General features: G+C 37.1%; 1 protein-coding gene across 3 annotated transcripts in view; it reads left to right on the forward strand.

Moving 5' to 3' along the window:
• si:ch211-51h4.2 (uncharacterized) overlaps window positions 1-18,274 on the forward strand; it is a 137,880-nt gene that overhangs the window by 24,266 nt on the left and 95,340 nt on the right. For all 3 annotated transcript variants that reach the window (XM_051912169.1, XM_051912168.1, XM_051912170.1), the window contains exons 6-8: window positions 5,025-5,160; window positions 9,596-9,661; window positions 17,994-18,117. In XM_051912169.1, the coding sequence (XP_051768129.1) occupies window positions 5,025-5,160; window positions 9,596-9,661; window positions 17,994-18,117 (326 nt within the window). The remainder of the gene's footprint in view (window positions 1-5,024; window positions 5,161-9,595; window positions 9,662-17,993; window positions 18,118-18,274) is intronic.

The following is an 18,274-nucleotide window of genomic DNA, read 5'->3' on the forward strand; positions in this document are numbered from 1 at the left end:
TCTTTTCACGGAAACCTTGAAAGAAAGCCACCTAGACAAGAAGAGCTTTGCTGATGATCTGGAAGGTTTGTCACACTGTGTTATATTCCACAAGAAGCATCAACAACTCTGATATCGAGTATATATCAAGTTACAAAGCTCTTTTTTTTTTTTTTTTTTTTTTAAGCTAGACAAACTTTTCTTTCTCTCTCCCACTCTTTCTCTCGCTCTTCCTATCACAGTCTCTCCCTCAAGACTTGCTGTCATCCTACATTTTCAGGGATAGACGTGATGACAACTGTTTTGAAATATTCATGTTTCTTTTTGGTGTGACTTGCATGCTGCTGTTTCTATCTTTTACAAGGTTTTGAGAAGGGAAGTAATGTTAAGTCTTGCTCCAAGTTTACAGCAGGACATTGGTTCAGTTTTATAGGGAGTATTTTGGAATCATTTGTGTGAAGAACCTGCATTTTTTTTTTTTTTTTTTTTAGCTGAAAATTGCATTCCAGATTTTATTCATTGATGGACAGTAAATAGACATTAGGAGCAATGTTTGGATGCTGGATCCCTCAGCAAGCTATGAAATGGTTTGACAAATGTAATTTTCTTTTCTGTGTTGACATTTCCAATTGAAATGGGACATTGAAGCATATCAAAGATTTTGTTCTTGTCTTTAAATAGCCAAAAGCCTAGTTTACATCATTGTGCAGTTAACTCATGCTGGTAGGTCCCATGTCTGCACCATCTGGACACAAGAGGCTCATTTCTCCTCTGTCAGACATTCAAAGGTAGCTTTGTATTCTGGCAAATAGCATGTCTGTAAGGGGGAAAAAAAGTGTAAAGTTTTCCCCTCTCTACTGCCTTTCATGTCACAGGTCAGGAAAGTCGCTAGTGAAGGATTTGAGACTGATTTTGGTCCATATTCTCAAATGATAAAAACTGCAAATATGGGCCATTTTCACATTTCTTGGGATCTCAGAAACAGAAGTCAAAGTTGGGTAATGTGGTGAACAGAAACTACAACAAAATATTTTCTTTTCCATTTTGCCCAATAACAAAAGATAAAAATCCATAATAGCATTTCTGTGACTACCCCACAGATCATTTATTATTGCTTGTCAAATTTTCCCCTATTTGGGTGTGAGCAAAAACACGCCGTTTTGTGTGTCCCTTTAAATGCAAATGAGCTGCTGCTTCTGGCCCCCTTTCCACAAGAGGGCGGAGCTTTAACAGCTTACGCTTCGGTTGCTCAACAACAACAAAGCTGGAGAATCTCACGCAGCCAAAATGACGATTGCCAGTAACAGTGTTCAGGCTTACATTGTTCAAACCGGAGTCGGACACTGATGGAGAGACTCAGGAAGAAGTTACAACTTTTAGAATAACTGGACATTTCTGAAAGATTAGTGGATAAATGTGCTGGCCTTTGCAAATAAACATAGCATTACAGAAAATATACACAGTTTTTCAAGTCAGTCTCCTTTTACACTGTTCTTTACAAATGTATTTATACAGTAACAACGTTTAAAATAGACAACAGACATCTGGCCTCTTTAACCGCATTTGTTGTGGAACTGGTTAACAGGTACATCGACTGCTCAAAAATCATAAAAAAATAGTGTGACACTTACTTCTTCTGGAGGTGAAGGTGGATCATGAACAGTTGGTACAGATCCATCCTTGAGTACACACTTTTTAGCAAAGGCTGCCTTGTATTGCCCCTTATTCACAGTCTGGAGTGAAATGATTTGCGCACACATAAACGAATGTAGGTAGATTTTGGGTCGCATTACAGATGTTGAAAATGAAGAGTCTTCTGTTCAGTCTTATATTAAAAACAGAACACCGGGATTGCTTATGAGACTGTTGATGCTACAGCTGCTCGAGCGCGGAGAAAATGGCGGACAGTGTACAACTCTCTGAGAGCGGAGACTATGGTAATGCAGGACTGTCAGTTAGCGGCCATGGGCGGGGCCTGTGCAGTGTGATGTCACACTGCTCAGAGAATCAAAACGGAATGTCGAATGAGATTACTTTGGTTAAATGGGAATAAAAAAAGGAGTGGTTGGATTTTTATCATTGTAGGGTGGTTGTGTTCACACACTGCCAACACACATTTATGTCCAAACTTTTTGCATAATAGGTACCATTTAAATTCAACAAATTAATAACATCATACCTCATTGGTGCTTTGGTGTATGGCATTAAACTACTTGGACGCATAAGAAATCCACCTGGAAAAAAAAAAAGAAAATCACACAAGTGTGGAATGACATGAGGGGGAGTAAATGATCATTTTTGGGTGAACTATCCCTTTAAGTGTGTCTAAACTGTTCAAATACTCATTGGAGCATCTGCATCTCTTAAAGTTGGCATGAAACATAAGTTGCAATAATCTTTTCTTCCCTATTGTTACGTATATCCGAGTGAAATGGCTTCTCAAACAAGAAAAAAACTGTAGGCTGGGACATAATTGTGTCCATCAGGAATTGATTGGATAGTTGTGGTTTGCTATTGCTGTGATCTCATGTGAGTGACAGGTTGTCCCGCCTTCGTGCCATTGAACACATCATCAGAGAAGAGATGTTGCTGCAAAAGGGAGGGGAAGTTATTTTAATTGAAAATTATGATGGCATATGAATAAAAAAAGAATAATAATGATGTGCACAGATAAATCATTTATAATAAAGACTGCAGCTGAAAGCCACTAAACTCCAACTTTTGATTTTATGGTACGCAGTTGCTTTGAGAAATGGCATATTGAGGTGTGTGTGTGTGTGTGTGTGTGTGTGCAGGTTAACCGAGCCCTGCGCTTCTCTAATCATTGTTTAACAATAGGTGGATGTCTGACCACGCTGGCAGTATTGGAGACTGTTGTCATGATGCAGATTCACCCTCATAAATTCACCTCTGGTATAATGATGTTTCTGTGCTGATCTCTCTCTCTCTCACACACACGCACCCAGAGCTGCAACGTATCCATGACAGGTGTTGAGCTCTAGCAGCTCTCGATCCTAATTACTTGGCCGTCCCTTTCTGCAAGCAGATGGGTCCCTCTCAGAAATTAATGTTCTAGCCGGCTACTCTCCACAGCCCATTCCCTTGTCATTTGTACCTTACAGGTACAGTAGTCTTAACTTAATGTAAAAAATCCAATCAGATCGCGTGCCAAAGCATCATTAAGGAGACTGGTGGCTGACTGACATAAACGATTTGGAAAGTGATTCGTCATCCTAATGAAAAGTAGAAACTCTGCGATACTTTTGAGCGCTCTGTGTTTTAGATGGAGTTAGAAACTCATCCAGATGAATGTTTTCTGCACCATATATTTCTAATTCACATCTATTTCTGACTAAATATAATCATATTGATGGCGCTTGTGTCAACAGAATTATATGTAACATCTGTTATGGGTCTGTGTTTATTTTTCCCTCGGGAGATCAGCTCAGACAGGTGAATGTAATACTGAGTGCAGCACCATTTACTACTTTCAGAAAAATGACTTGTGTTTTTCTTGTTATCTTTCCATCAGTCTCCTCTTAAGTGGAAATTTTGGAGTTTTGGATTTTTTTTATATATATATACATATATATATATATATATATATATAAACAGAGCAGAGCTGCCTTATGAAGAGAGTCAACCTGGGTGTGTGCAGCATAATGGGAGTGTGAGTGTTGCTGAAGGGTTTGCCTCTGTCTGCTCTTGCTGTATTGAGTTCTGAAGGGGGTTGAAGTAGTATGAATTATACCTGCTGTTCCGATTTGATTCTTCACTGCTGCACACGTCTCTTATCTCTGTCCATATTCATTCACTTCTGTTTTCCCTCCATTTCTCAGACTTATCTCTCCAAAGATTCATAATTTAGTGTGTGAAAGTCATACAGTGGAGCATTATATGGTGTGGCATTGTGGCAGAACTTCACATTGGGAGTGATGTGTGGCACCTCAGAGGGGTTGAAGGATGGTTCTGCTCATCTGTTGCAGACACGGGGGCTTGTCAGGCCCATACGTTCTGGCCACTGGGCAGCAAATGCTGTCATCTAATAAATGTTTCCTTTGGGAAACAAACTGGCCTTCCTTAAGGGACGCTTATGCATGTCCTAATTTTGCAGAGTTAGACGCGTTCCTGGGTCAGTATATTTTGTTGATCCTGGAACAACATTCCTATCTGGAAAATTAATGCTAGCAATATCCCTACCCCTAAACCTAATCCTACCTATAACTTATCCCTAAAATCAGAGGGAAATGATAGGTGAATAACACTGATGTAGAAGAACCTAACCCTGGTTGTAAGCCTACTTGACATTAACTGTAAACTTGTCTTTATCATCTGATTGGGTAATTGGAATGTTGATCCAGGATCAGCAAAGATGTTGATCCAGGAACATGTTGCACTTGGTGAAATCAGGTTCTTTGGACGCTTATAGGTCGAAGTCAAATCTTATACTGTACTGGATTGAAATCTTAAGTTAATATTTGTCAAACATTTGTGCATCAAAATAGTGTTTCTTTGAATCTACTTAAGATTGAGATACTTAAGACTTAAGAATCTACCGAAGATTGTCCCCTGAGATGCAAATGGGAATCAACACCTACCCTTCTTGCTAGAAAATTATATAAAATGCTCTATCCTGAAATCTGAAATGACTGTGATTGGTCAAAAGTTTGGGTTCAGTACATTTTTATTTATTTATTTTTTTAAAGAAATTATTACTTTTATTCAGCAAGGATGCCTTAAAGACTATTTTAACATTACAAACAATTTCTATTAAAAAAACAAACAAAAAAAACTTTTCATTCCTCAAAGAATGATTAAAAGATTGACCTCAGGCTTTTGAACGGTAGTTTACATAGCATATAAGATGATCTAATATGTTTTTCTGTCTCCAGTTTATAGCTATTTCTCAACTTTCATGTAACTGCTGACATCAGGACAGTAACTTTTTCATGCTAACTGAAAGTATACTGCTGTGTCCTCTGTCTATGGTTATGTTTCTGAGATTGATGGTGATAAAACGTCTCCCTGTGTGGTATTCTCTGTAGATGCAGGTCTTCTGCAGAGGAGCGTCACAGCACGGACGCAAGATGAGGACCTCCAGCCAAATCTGCATGTGCTGGGAGTTCTCTTCCTGGGCAAGCACACCAGCCGTGCCTTCAACTTTGTTCTGCTCTTTCAGTTGTGAGTCTCTTTCATTCATTTCCATTTATGAGGGCTAAAAAGCATAGCTAACCACCAGCACATGTTGTCATTTTGGATGCTAGTCTCTGCATAGCATACTAATGTTAAGGCTGCTTAAAGGGTTAGTTCACCCAAAAATGAAAATTCTGTCATTAATTACCCACCCTCATGTCGTTCCAAACCCGTAAGACTTACGTTAATCTTCGGAGTGCGAATTAAAAACTTTTGATGATGGTTTAGGGTTATATATTAATATATAATATATTAAACCAGTTAATTTAGATGTCCACCAGCTAGAGCATAACCAAACTATCATAAACCAACCTGGTGCAAGCTACCTTTTACCCCTTGCTCCATATTTTGCATCCTAGATAGTAAACTAAAATACCCTTTTTATTGTGTGTTATACAGTTTCTGTCCTTTGCCAATATGGGTATAACCTCTAGCCACTCTCATTTAATTATTCAGCTTTTAGTATTATTCCAGGTGATGCAATGATGAATCATTCATTGTTGGCTGCCATCGGGCTGTATAAGGGTCCAGTGTATTGACATCACACAACTTATACTGTAGCCTTTGAAACACTGGACACTGACAGCATTCATAAATTTATGAATGCTGACAGCATTCATAAATTTCAGCTTTGATACTGTGGATTGTAATTTACCATGAACTGTAAACTTATTATACTTTTGTTGGGCTCTTAAATTGTGTTCTAACATGATGTTGGCCTCGTGAGCTCACGTTAATGGTGAACTGGCACCAAGTCAAAAGCTCTTTTTGTATAAGAGTGCCCTGAGGTAAACAGACAAGATCATTAACTCGTAGAGATGCTGCTTGAGGGAAAGAAGCAGCTTGTATTTTCCCTGTTTATTTTTTGTGCTCTTTATTAATAAAAGGAAAAGAGCTTTAAGTGTTATAAATATTTGTGCATATTATATAAGGTGTTCTATTATATATTCAAATATGCATAAAATCATATAAATAAAAAGTACAGTTAAAAAAAAATATATATATATATATATTATGCATAAATATTCCTCTGACTATAATAGATGTACAAGATGCAGCAAAGTATTTGATATAAAGTGATAATTATATAAATAAATATAAAAAATAAATGTAATATAAATAGTTCGACCAGAAAGACGACCAAGCAGGTGAATGTTTGCTTGGTATTTATTCCATAAAGTATTAACAGAGGTAGTGAGCGACAATTATTCATGTTTAATTGTATAGATCATTGTTTTGGTGTAGGCCCTGTCCTTAGTCCGAATCCTTTGGGATGCAGATTCGTCTGGTCCTGAATGAAGACAGGGGCGGAGCCTACCCCCGATGGATGGACAGGGGCAACCTGGTGGTGGTGGGGAGGATGGAGGGGAACGTCAGGGTCATCAACTGCGATCATGAAACGGAGAGTTCAGTGCTTATATACTCCAGGTGTAAAGTAGTGATTGGGCAGACCTATTAGTATAAATGAATGACGTGGCATTAGAGTCTTCCTGGTAGAACTTGCGCTAAAGCTCTCATTTCTTTATAAAATGCAAAATGCTTGTTTATTAATTCAGTCACGGAAGACTTGTCTTACTTAAAATAGCATCAAAATTGTTTGTACTCTACACTCACGTTATTAGAAGGCCTTGAACTTCATCAATCTGTCTTTTTCATTGCCTTCCTGTTTTTCTGTCTATTATCATTTTTTTTTTTTTTTTTTTACCAGAGGTAATAATAGATGTTCCCATAAAGAGCTTGCAAACAACAACAGAAAGCGTAATAAAGCCCAATTATGTTACAATTTTAGAGTCTTTCCTTTTTTGAAAAAAAAAAAAAAAAAAAAAAAAAGGAAAAAGGGAGAAAAAAACTACCAGCCGATGCCACATGACCTCGGTCATTCTCAGATATTTGTGTTCATTTCAGGGTTCGGTATAAAGAAGATTCTGTGAAGAACACTCTCATAAATGTGTCACAAATGCGATCCACTAAAATGTCACTGAACTGAACCCCTTTAGTTAGACTGAGGAGAGTGTCTCGTTCAGTTTTTGATCAACAAAAAAGGTTAATGAAGTCATTGGGACTGAGAAGTTAAGTAGTTAAGAGCTGCTTTCCACTGAAGTGGTACATGCATAAACATCCTTACTGGATCTGAGCATTAAGTAAGAATCCATGTTTAAATCTATGTTATGCTCTCTAGGCCGCCATAAAATGCAGCGTTATTGACGTGTGAAATGTCAGCAGCACTCCCCCGAACAACAGTTTTAACATTTCACCTTTGGAATAATGGTGCAGAATAATGGAATAATAGTCAACCACTTTTTGTACTAGTCGACAATATGGCCGCCCATCTGTTCGTCTTTAAATGGGTCATTATGAATTACTCCTTGTTAGAAAATTAGCACTCCCCACTCATTTTTCATTTTTTTCTTTACTTTAGCCAGCTATCAAGTTTTTGGGTACTTTTGAATAACTTTGAAGTATTTTTAACAAGCATTAATTTCTTTGATATATTTTCAAGCAAAATGGATTTGTTCTGCCCCGACTGGCATTGTGACTACTATACCTGTGTCCTCTATGTGAATGGTAAATACAGAATACTAACTAAATACAGAATTCAAAATGCATGAATTTTTGGGGGATTTTTACTGGGAAAGAGTAGCAAGGCAATAAGGGCATCAGTGGTCATTACTGAGAAATGCCTTTGACACTTAACACGGCATCATTTGTTGCAGTGCTCTGCATGCTCAGTCATGCAACTGAATGGAAAAAAGACTTGTTATCAGCATTTAGACAGGTTTGGCTAACACACATCCAATTGATTTCCATCATTGAATTCAAGATGCTTAAGCACTTGATCAGTGTGCTTCCATGACAGATTGCATTATCTAACCAGTCAAGGACCACAGATCCACACAGCATTATCCTGTAGGATGGTGCAAGTCAAGGTTTCTCTTTTCCTCTTCCCATCTGTTTCCTTCTGTAGTTACTTCACACACACACAGCTACATTTTTTTTTTTAGACCACCTGACTCAACATGTAACATTCAACATTATACGTTAGTGCCAAAATGCACAGCTGAAAGATTCTGAAAGGTCAAATTTTTAAGTAGATAGATAGATGAATAAATGAATGAATGAATGAATGAATGCTGTCATTCTAGTTTAAAATATCTGTAATTTAGCGTTTTGCCAAAATTTAACTTTTTTTTTTTTTTTTTGGTTGTATCTATCTTGAGACTTAAAATTCCCCTCTACAATCAAATTTTTAGGGTGCTTTCACACTTGGTTCGATTGCTCCCCCCTCCCCTGTCCCCACTGGACTGTGTTCATATTATATTATTTGGGTCCAACCCGTGGTTCGTTTGCGTCGTCAAACCAGCAGCTGTTTACTCCGTTGCTTAGTAACAACGGCACAGGAGAAGGCGGCAAAATGCATAACGTTGCTCTCCTCACTTTTTTATTTTTGTTTTTGAACCGTTGGTTTTGTTCATAACGGCACTTGCGTCTATCTGCCGCGAATGTAGAATGCTGAAGGCGAGCAGAAATGAGACAGGCTACACTACAGCTCTCTGCATACAGCACGTCAGTCACGCTCGTCGGGAAAGTGAGTGAAACACACACACAAAAACACATTTTTATCAAATAATACGCATTAATAGTGGTTCACTTCCGCAATTTGGTACGTTTGCGTTCATATCAGAAGCGAACCGTACCGGAGTTCACTTGAACTGCACCCCAGACCACCCTTTTTAAGCGGACTCTGGTACGGTTCACGGGTGTGCACCCGAGTTCAGAAGTGTTCACATCATCCAAACATACCGAACTCTGACGTCAGTCAAACCCGGGTGCACACCAAAAGTGCTAATGTGAAAGCACCCTTAGTTAATTTTGTATTTATCATTTTGTATTTTTTAAATCACTGCCATAATGCTATTTATTCATTTAATGTTTGTTTGTGCAGTAGGTGTAATTTTGAAAATAGTCGAACTAAACTGCGATCTGACTTTAAAATTCCCCTGTTTAATTAAGATTTTAGTTGCTTTTGTGAGTACATTTTTTATTATTATTATTACTACTATCTAACTTTTATGTTAGCAAGCCCAATGCTTATCTACCTTTTCTTCAAAAAAGTAAACAACTACTTTACCATCACACACAATCAAATATCCAAACATCACAAATTATACCAAAATCCACTTTGAGGTTGATCTTTATTCCAGAATGTGATGCATGTTTTAACATTGATGAAACAAGTTTGAAGAAGTTACACAAGTTTCAATAGTCAAAAGATTGAACTATGACACTTATGAAGATGAAATATCTGACAACTTTGAGTTGGCACAATGGAAGATCCTGTTTGATTCATCCTTGTGACAGCTCCTCATTAATATGAACTGTCATTATTGTAATGAGTGCTGATAATGAACTGTGTCTTTAACAGTGTGTCCATTGGGATCAGTTACGTCTTGGCAGGAAGTGAGGCCTATGCTGCACTTTTTCATACCAGGTGAGCTGCCTTAGTGTGCAATCTTTTATGTAAAACAAAAAATAAATGTTAAGAGCAGGCTTGCATACAAGAACTGTTTTTGTTCAGTCAAATGAAATAAATGCACATGCTTTTCTTTGATTTATACTTTCATTCTACTTTAGGGCTTTTATTTCTTTATTCTTACGTTATCTCAAAGAAAGACACCTAGTCAATCATATTGTTTATTCTGTAGATGTTCAATTTGAAACCCAGATTTTCTTTTCACTGCTTGTCAGTCAAATCATGGCCTCAGTTTGAATAATGTTTATAAATGCAGTTACAGTAGGGCTGTAAAATTCTCTCATTATATCGTGCCTGTGAGGTGTTTGATCTCCTAATACTTTTCTCTGCAAAAACACAAGGAAAAATTTCCTTCTCTGTGATGTATTGTGAGAAGATTAAACAACTTTTGAGATCTGGAAAATTGTTGAATAAAACACCCATTTCATATTTAGTTTGGCACCCAAATGACCAGGTGCCTGTGTAAGCAGCATGGCTTTGTCTAGCTGCAAGAAGAGGTGTGTGTGCGTGTGTGTGTGCGTGTGTGTGTGCGTGTGTGTGTGCATTTTTGTGATTTATGAGGACACAAATTTGTATAATGACTTGGGTATTACACTGGTATTACGACGTAAACATGAAATATGAGGACATTTCATGAGTGTTTCATGAGGACATTTCAGAATGTTTTCTGTGATGGGTAGGTTTAGGAGTAGGGGTAGTGCAGGGGGAGAGAATGTACAGTTTGTACAGTATAAAAACCATTACGCATATGGAATGTCCTCACTTTGATAGCAAAACAAACCCGTGCGCGTGTGTGTGTGTGTGCGCGTGTGCTGGAGTCAGCAGGAAACTACAAACCTTCTTTCGTGCTACAGAGTTTTCCAATATAATTTTTTATGAAGCAGCATGGAGCAAACTACTCACCTGTTGTTTGTCATTTAGTTTTGATTTAAGTTTCACATGTAGTGACAGGCAAAAACAATTTCTGTTCTGTAAATCTGACTGGTTTCATAGTAGTCCATAGTCCATGTAGATTAGATTGGATGCACACTACTATTCAAAGATTTGGGGGTCGGTAATTTTTTTTTAATGTTTTAGAAAGTCTCTTATGCTCACCAAGGCTGCATTTGTTTGGTCAAAAATAAGTGAACGCAGTAAAGCTGAATTTTCAGCAGTCATTACTCCAGTTTTCAGTGTCACATGATCCTTCAGAAATCTTTCTAATATTCTTATTAATGTTATTTGATGAATAAAAAGGGTCAAAAGAACAGCATTTATCTCAGATAGAAATCTTTTGTAACATTATAAATGTCTTTACCATCACTTTTATAATTTTAATGCATACTAGGGATGGGCATTTCAAGCAAAAATAATAATCGATGATCACTTGGAATTCGATTTATTATTCGAAAGTTGCACCCCTCCCCGCATGCACGCACGCATCTATAGGCTACACACATATAAACCAAAGGCTACACACATTTAAACAGAAAGAGGGAAAAAAAGCGAAAGTAAAATGTGCACTGCAGAGTTTATCTCCAACCCCAATTAAACACCTGAACCAGCTAATCAAGGTCTTTCTAGGCATACTAAACTTCCAAGCAGGTGTGTTGAGGCAAGTTGGAGCTAAACTCTGCAGGGCAGTGGCCCTTGAGGACAGAGTTTGGACACCCCTGCGCTTATGTGTTGCTGTTGAATGTGTTAAAAGTCTTTTTGCCTTTTTAGTAAATAATTGTGATGAGGAGACAAGATATACTGAGTGTGAGAGAGAGGATATGAGCTATAGCTGCATTTATTTTGTTTTATTTTTATTTATTTTACAGAGAGCGGTAGAGATTCCTGAAGTTAAACAGTGTATGAAGCGGTTTTTGTTATTGTTGCATTAATACAGACGACCTATTCATTGAGTGATGAGAAACCTCATGTGCACATTAGTATTCAGTTTGAGATGAGGAAGTAAACATGAAAAATTAAATAAGCAGACATGGGATCCTCTCCAAACGCAGCATACGGTGTCATAATTCAATTAAAAGATGGCCATAATTTTGCTGTTTTTCTTTTCAGTAAGTTTTGTTTCTGATACCTCTGACATTTTGTGAAATAAAAATTCAATTTTCAATTTAAACAATTTAAACAATTAATAAGGTGTGGAAAGAGAAATAAAATTTGCTTAAGTTCAAAACTTTGCTGTCCAAAAATACACTTTATTAAAACTAAAATAGAAAAACAGTTCATTCTTAAATCCTTGGAATATTAGGTCAGATAATGGTACAAAGTATGATTGTATTTGAAACAATAATAAAAATGGAAAAGAATAAAATCATGAATAAAATAAATAAGACAACTTTAAGAAAATAATTAGAATATCATTCATATTAATTATTGAAAACTATGCTATAAACAAGTATTTATGGGATACAGACCATCTATCCTAGTCATAAATTTTCCATACAGAAATGATCCTTGGATCCAAGCCGCTGTTGCTGTTTTCTTTGCCCTTGAGCTATTTGAACCTCTTGACCTGACAGTTTTTCATTTTAATTAAAACACACCACACTCTTTAAAAAAAAAAACACCCACTTGAGACAAATTCAGTAGGTAAAAGGTTTATCATTCAGTGCTTTATGTGAGGAAGGAAATCAATTTATCTTATATATTTCTAAACCTAGTACATTCAGTTCCCCCACACATAAATAATGAATCACCGTGTTTAAAGTGAAATTACATATTGGTGCTTTGAGAAAAAAAATATTATCAGGATATAAATGTTGCCTTAACATTCATCATGCTTTAGGTGAACTTTTGAAAGGACTCATGGGACCAGAGTTTATACTGGTAACAAAGTGAAGAAAAAGCTCAGTTTGATGAGTACATTAGATGGTTCATGAAAGAAAAAATATAAAAAACAAAAAAAACACCTGATGTTTATGCTCACTTTTCCATACAGTGAAAGTAAATGGTGACCAGGGGCTCTCAAGCTCCAAAAATGACAAAAAAGCACCAGAAAGTATCACTTGCCTTTCTCTGCCATATGCGAATATAGTGCATTTTGATTGGTTCTCATGTGTCTTGTAACCAGTGACATTGCATAAATGACGTGACGTGCCATATTTGAATGTGCAAACCAAGCGGCAGCCTCCCCAGTTTCTCTTGAAACCAATACAGAAGTGACTTAAACTGCAACTCATTGACTGGCCGCTAGGGACAGGCTCCAAAAGAGAGCAGAATCTCATTGACCCCCATGTTAAAATGCTTAAATTTACAGCAGAAAAAAATGTGTACAGCTGGTACAAATTGTGGTTTTGGTCTGTACAGCTAATTTTGCCCTTCATGACAATTCTGAGGGGGGGTAAAAAAATTTTTGTAACTCATCTGTTTAAATTATATTAAGCCTTAAAGTTCTGCATAATTAAGGGCGTGGTCACTTGAGTGACAGGTAGATTGCCGCTGCTGTCTGTGAGCCGTCACGTTAGCTAATTCCAGCCACTGAGTTTGGCATCTCTGCCATGTTTTTGCTTTTTTAGGGAATATTTTATACAATTATTAAATAATATGGCTTGCTGTGCAGTTATATGGTCGAGACAAATGTGCGTCTGTGTACATGGAAAATAAAGAACACGTTGTTGGATCATCTTGGCATTGGCTAAAAGTTTTGTTTGTGAAATTTACTATGATAATGGCTGGAGAATATGCCTCTCAAGACACGCAGCACTGCTTGGATATTATAACTAAAACTGCCGCACTATTTAGAAAAATGATACTTTGGACGCAGGCTCTTTTGTTTGTGAGAGTCTAATGTATACGATCATATACAGTTTTACAACATAAACGCTGCTCAGGTTGCATAATTTCTTGAACGATGATGGAGAGCAGATCATTCAGAAGAAATGTGATGCAAACAATGGACAATATATCAATATTTCATGGATTTAACGCTTTTGTGGACAAAAAGTGCTGTAGTTTGTTTCTCAGTGGACGCTCATGGACATTTTACCGAAGTGTGACGGATTGGATTCATCTCGCGATCGCTATTTCATTACAAAGGTGTGAAGTCCAGTTTTGAATTTGCATGTTGTCATTTGCACACCCGACACAAATTACGATATTGCTGTTGCTGGAGCGTCTATAAAAAGACACAGTAGATTGACAGTAAACCTTTCAAATGATATAACTTGTTATCTTTTAATAATATTTTCGATAGTGTCTAAGATAGATTGCTTCTTTAGCCTGCTAATATGATCACGTCGCGCTAGGTGGGCATGGTTTCAGCAACCAGGTACCTCAGTTCCAACCACGTCCCGCCTCTTTGCCCATTTTCATTTAAACGGGAGTGACGCGCTGCCAAAATGGCAACGGCTGCTTTTTCGCTTTTTCTACGGGTGACGTCACGGACACTACGTCCATATTTTTTTACAGTCTATGGTGCAAACATAAAACTTTAGATTATCAGTGGATAATGACTTAAATTTCATTTCTTTTTTTTTACGAAAACTAGAAAAAAATCAATCACAAACTGAATTATGCTTTTTGTTTTCAGAGTTTGAAAGCCATTGGTCACCAGTCACTTTCATTGAAAAGAGCAGCTGGAACATTCTTCAGAACATTTCCTTCAGTCATGAGTTTTGAATATCATGAGAGTGAGTAAATGATGTTCCCTAGACCATATAGGGTTGCATCAAACTACATAAAATTGCGTTATAATAAAATATTAATATGCCAGATAGCTTTTTCTTTAGGGAGATCGAGTAGCTTTATTTTAGAGCATCAAATGGAGTCTCAATGTTCAGAAAATCATAGTCTCATTCTGTTTTGTTTTGGCTCATGATGTCGGGATGGTGGGGTGGGCGTCTCTAGCCTGCAGGGAGTGGGATGTCACAGACAAATGTGTGCTGTCACTACTCCCATCTGGGGCAGGATACTGTCATTCCGTATCTTTCATTCTTGCTTTCTTTCTGCATCATTCCTGTTTGTCTGTCTTTTTCTTCCCTCAGCAACTTTAAGACTCCATAGCAAAATAAGAAGCCATTCCCACAATCCTTCAGGGGCACATCAGTGCCAAATCCACCCAAGTAAACGTGCTAATGAAGTTCTCAAAACTTCAGAGAATGCAGAGATGAAGTGTATCGATTATTCATTTGATCCTCTTTTTGTGGTATTAAGAGAACTGTGGGCCACAAAGGTGACGGAATGATGAAAATTGACTTGGTCAGCCAGAAAAAGTTAAAAGCCTCGAATCTTAAATATCAGAGGGCAGTATCAATATGTCAGAAGCATTAGAAATTTATGTGCAGTTGGATACAATTTATTGTTTTTTCTGATGTGATTTCCTCTTGCAGGCTGAACTCAAGCCTACGACTTGTCAATAGTATAAACAGAAGTTCTGATTGATTGGTATCACAGATTGTTTTCAGTTCTTTGAGCGCTTTTGTTTACCTCAGATCATAGATGCCTCAAAAAAATTAGACATACGAATGCCTGCAAATTTAGTGAACATCTGTGCCACATCTGTTTGTGATTATTTCAGTGCTATTTCACACAATTTATAGTTCTTTCAGTGCTTTATTTCATGCAAATAAACCGCTCGAAATATGTTTATATTATATTATATTTTATTTATATTTTATTATTATTTTATTATTTTACTATTTTGCTCTGTTTAAATTGTTTTTTCTTTAAAATGTTTGAAACTCATTAAAACATTTTACAATTATGTAAGCATGTAAGATTAAGTATAAGAGCTGATAGTGGTCAGCAGAAAACAGAGAGATTTTTGTTTCTACTGCAGAATTTCTGTGTAGTTGCACTTATTGATACAAAAGTAATTTATTTTGCAACACCCCAGTAAATACTTAACCTGAAAATTATCCACTCAAGACGGTCTGCACCACATCGGCGGCTGAATGCTTCATTAAGAACACATCATAGGCAGATGCCTGTGACCGAGGATGGAATGAGAGAATGAGAGAGTGAGTGTGTGTGTGTGTGTGTGTGAGAGAGAGAGAGAGAGAAAGAGAGAGAAAGAGAGACAGTGAATGTAAAGTGATCGTGAAAGGACAAATCAATAGGTTATTTCAGCCCTCGTAGAGTATTCGCAGTTCTCTTAATCCATTATAAAAACCCATATTTATCTGTGGGATATGGTGGTCTTGCCGAATTGACTTCATAAATAAGTTTGCTTTGCTTTAGGACAATAGAATTTGACCTCTGTTCACAAACATAGATAAAAATGTTAGAAGAAGACTAGTGTAAAACACTCAAAATACTTAATAAAGTAGCTGAGGCCCTTGGCACCATAGTTATCCTTCCTCATAGCAAAGAATGTGTTTACCCTTATAAAAATTGATTCTGTAATGGAAGCTAGGAAGATATTATGCAACTGGAAATATCCCAAAACTCCAGATTTAAGATTGTATTGATGAAACAGTTCAGATTTCCTCATATGAAAGCATGCTGGGAAGATTTTGTCCCAGAACATGTCTTTTTTGGCAACATAAAAATGGTATGTAAAACCAAAAAAAGCCTATCATCTAGACATATGGTAAGACTTTATTCTGATGTTCCACTTTAGACATTCTACTAACAACAAGTAACTTTGCAACTCCGTTAACTAATTTTACTAACCTGAACACTCTACTAACAGCCTGCTGCAGTCTACTAATACTCTAATGGTAGTTAGTTGACATGTAGTTGACATCTACCTATCCATCCATCCAGCTTGACATCCCTTGGTCACTATGAATTAGTTATATGGAAAAGATGGAAATTATTTTTTGGGGTGAACTATTACTTTAAGAAATACTGTAGACTTGAGTTCCTGTACAATGCCCTTGAGTTCCTTTTTGTTATCATGCATATTAGGGGTGGGACAGTTCGCTGTAAAAAATCGAACCGCTTGGTTCTCCACCCACGGTTCGGCACGCGCTTGCACCGCAGTTCATCCTAAATCTGACGACGCATCTATAATATGGTTTGTTGAAAACAACAACGTGTAAAACAGACAGACGGATTCGGCTAATGTATGTTTCAGTCGATGGATATGCATTCTAGTTTCCCAACACGTTACAACAGCGATGATCAAAAGAACATGGACAAAGCAGTCACTCGTTGCAAACAAATGTTCAATGACGTGCCGAAAGCTCTATGACCAGTCATTTACGCCGTCATCACTCGGGTGTTGATAGCGCACAACGCGAGCACAGGTGAGACCTGGACATCTCACGTTGCTATCTGTGTTAAACTAAAATCATTTAAACCTTGCCAATTTAAACATTCATCCGTAAGACGCGAAAGAGAAGTCGCGCGCGCACGTACACGGAGAGCCAATTCTCTCTTGCGCAAATTCTTGCACCTGAACGGACAAATTCACACAAAAATTATGTCAACATGCCCATCTTAGTGAGTATCCTAACAAACATAGTAGGTTATGTCTTAAGAGAAAAAAACGAGACAGACAACGCATGTGTATCAGTGTACTGGATCTTTGAATTATGTCTTAAAGGGACAGCAGTCTAATATTCCTGCTCTATGAGTTTTTAATGTTAATCAAACAACAAAGCACGAAGAAATCACTCTTGACTGAATAGCTTTTGTAACTTCAATAATGTTTCATCTTTATTTAATTATTCAAAGAAGTTTATATGCAGTGTTATTTTATATTTGATTACTTTATTCAATTTCTGAAAGCTGTTAGATACCTGAAAAACCTGTAAAGCATTGATTATTTTATTTGTATCTTAGCTCTCATGTATTTATTTGTGCTGTTTCTTGTAGTTAGATTATTTGTTTTTATTTTCTTTATCTTTATTTGACAGTTGTCCTATTTTTTACTGAACATAGCACATACCGAACTGTACCGAAACCGTGATACAAACCGAACCATGAGAAATCTGAACCGTCCCACCCCTAATGCATATGTTTCTTGACAGTGTTAGTCTTCTGAGCATATTTTTGCAATAAAAGAATAGTAGAAGCATTTGTGAAGTTTACTTTATTATGGAGTACTGGATCAGACAGCACTCTTATCAGATAGAGACAGACACTTCAAAACAATTACCTGCCCCCTGTTGTTTTCTTTAGAGAGGAGAAATGTGCCTCTCCTCATTCAGGATGTGAATTAGAGAGATTAAGTCTATGTTTTGCAGGGAAATTGTAAAGAATACTTGACAATAGCACAATACAATTGTAAGACGTTTCCTCTCACTGCAGTCTGTAATTTTTGGAGGCGGTGTTTCGTATTATTCAGAGTTACTGAAGTTGTAATTTAAAACAATGGGGGACAAGATGACTGTTTGCCTGATTTTTGATTCTGCAGTTATGTCTACGTGATCCCTGCATTTACATGGACGCTCTCATTGGGTATTCTCCTGGCCCAGATCATCATTCAGCCCATCACATCACTGCTGACTCTCCTTAAAGGAATCCTACTGGTTATTACCGTAAGTTTTATAGTCATAAACTGATTTTTTTTGTCAGCCTTTTGTTTCACTTGCTTGCACTACACATATAAAAACTACTTTTAATAGTAAGCATTTTGATTTTGTGCTCACTTTTATTACAATGTTATTCTTTTGTACGGTTAACGAAATTTGTAAA

Source organism: Ctenopharyngodon idella, chromosome 11 (genome assembly GCF_019924925.1).
Source record: "Ctenopharyngodon idella isolate HZGC_01 chromosome 11, HZGC01, whole genome shotgun sequence".
In the NCBI taxonomy this organism is placed as follows: domain Eukaryota; kingdom Metazoa; phylum Chordata; class Actinopteri; order Cypriniformes; family Xenocyprididae; genus Ctenopharyngodon; species Ctenopharyngodon idella.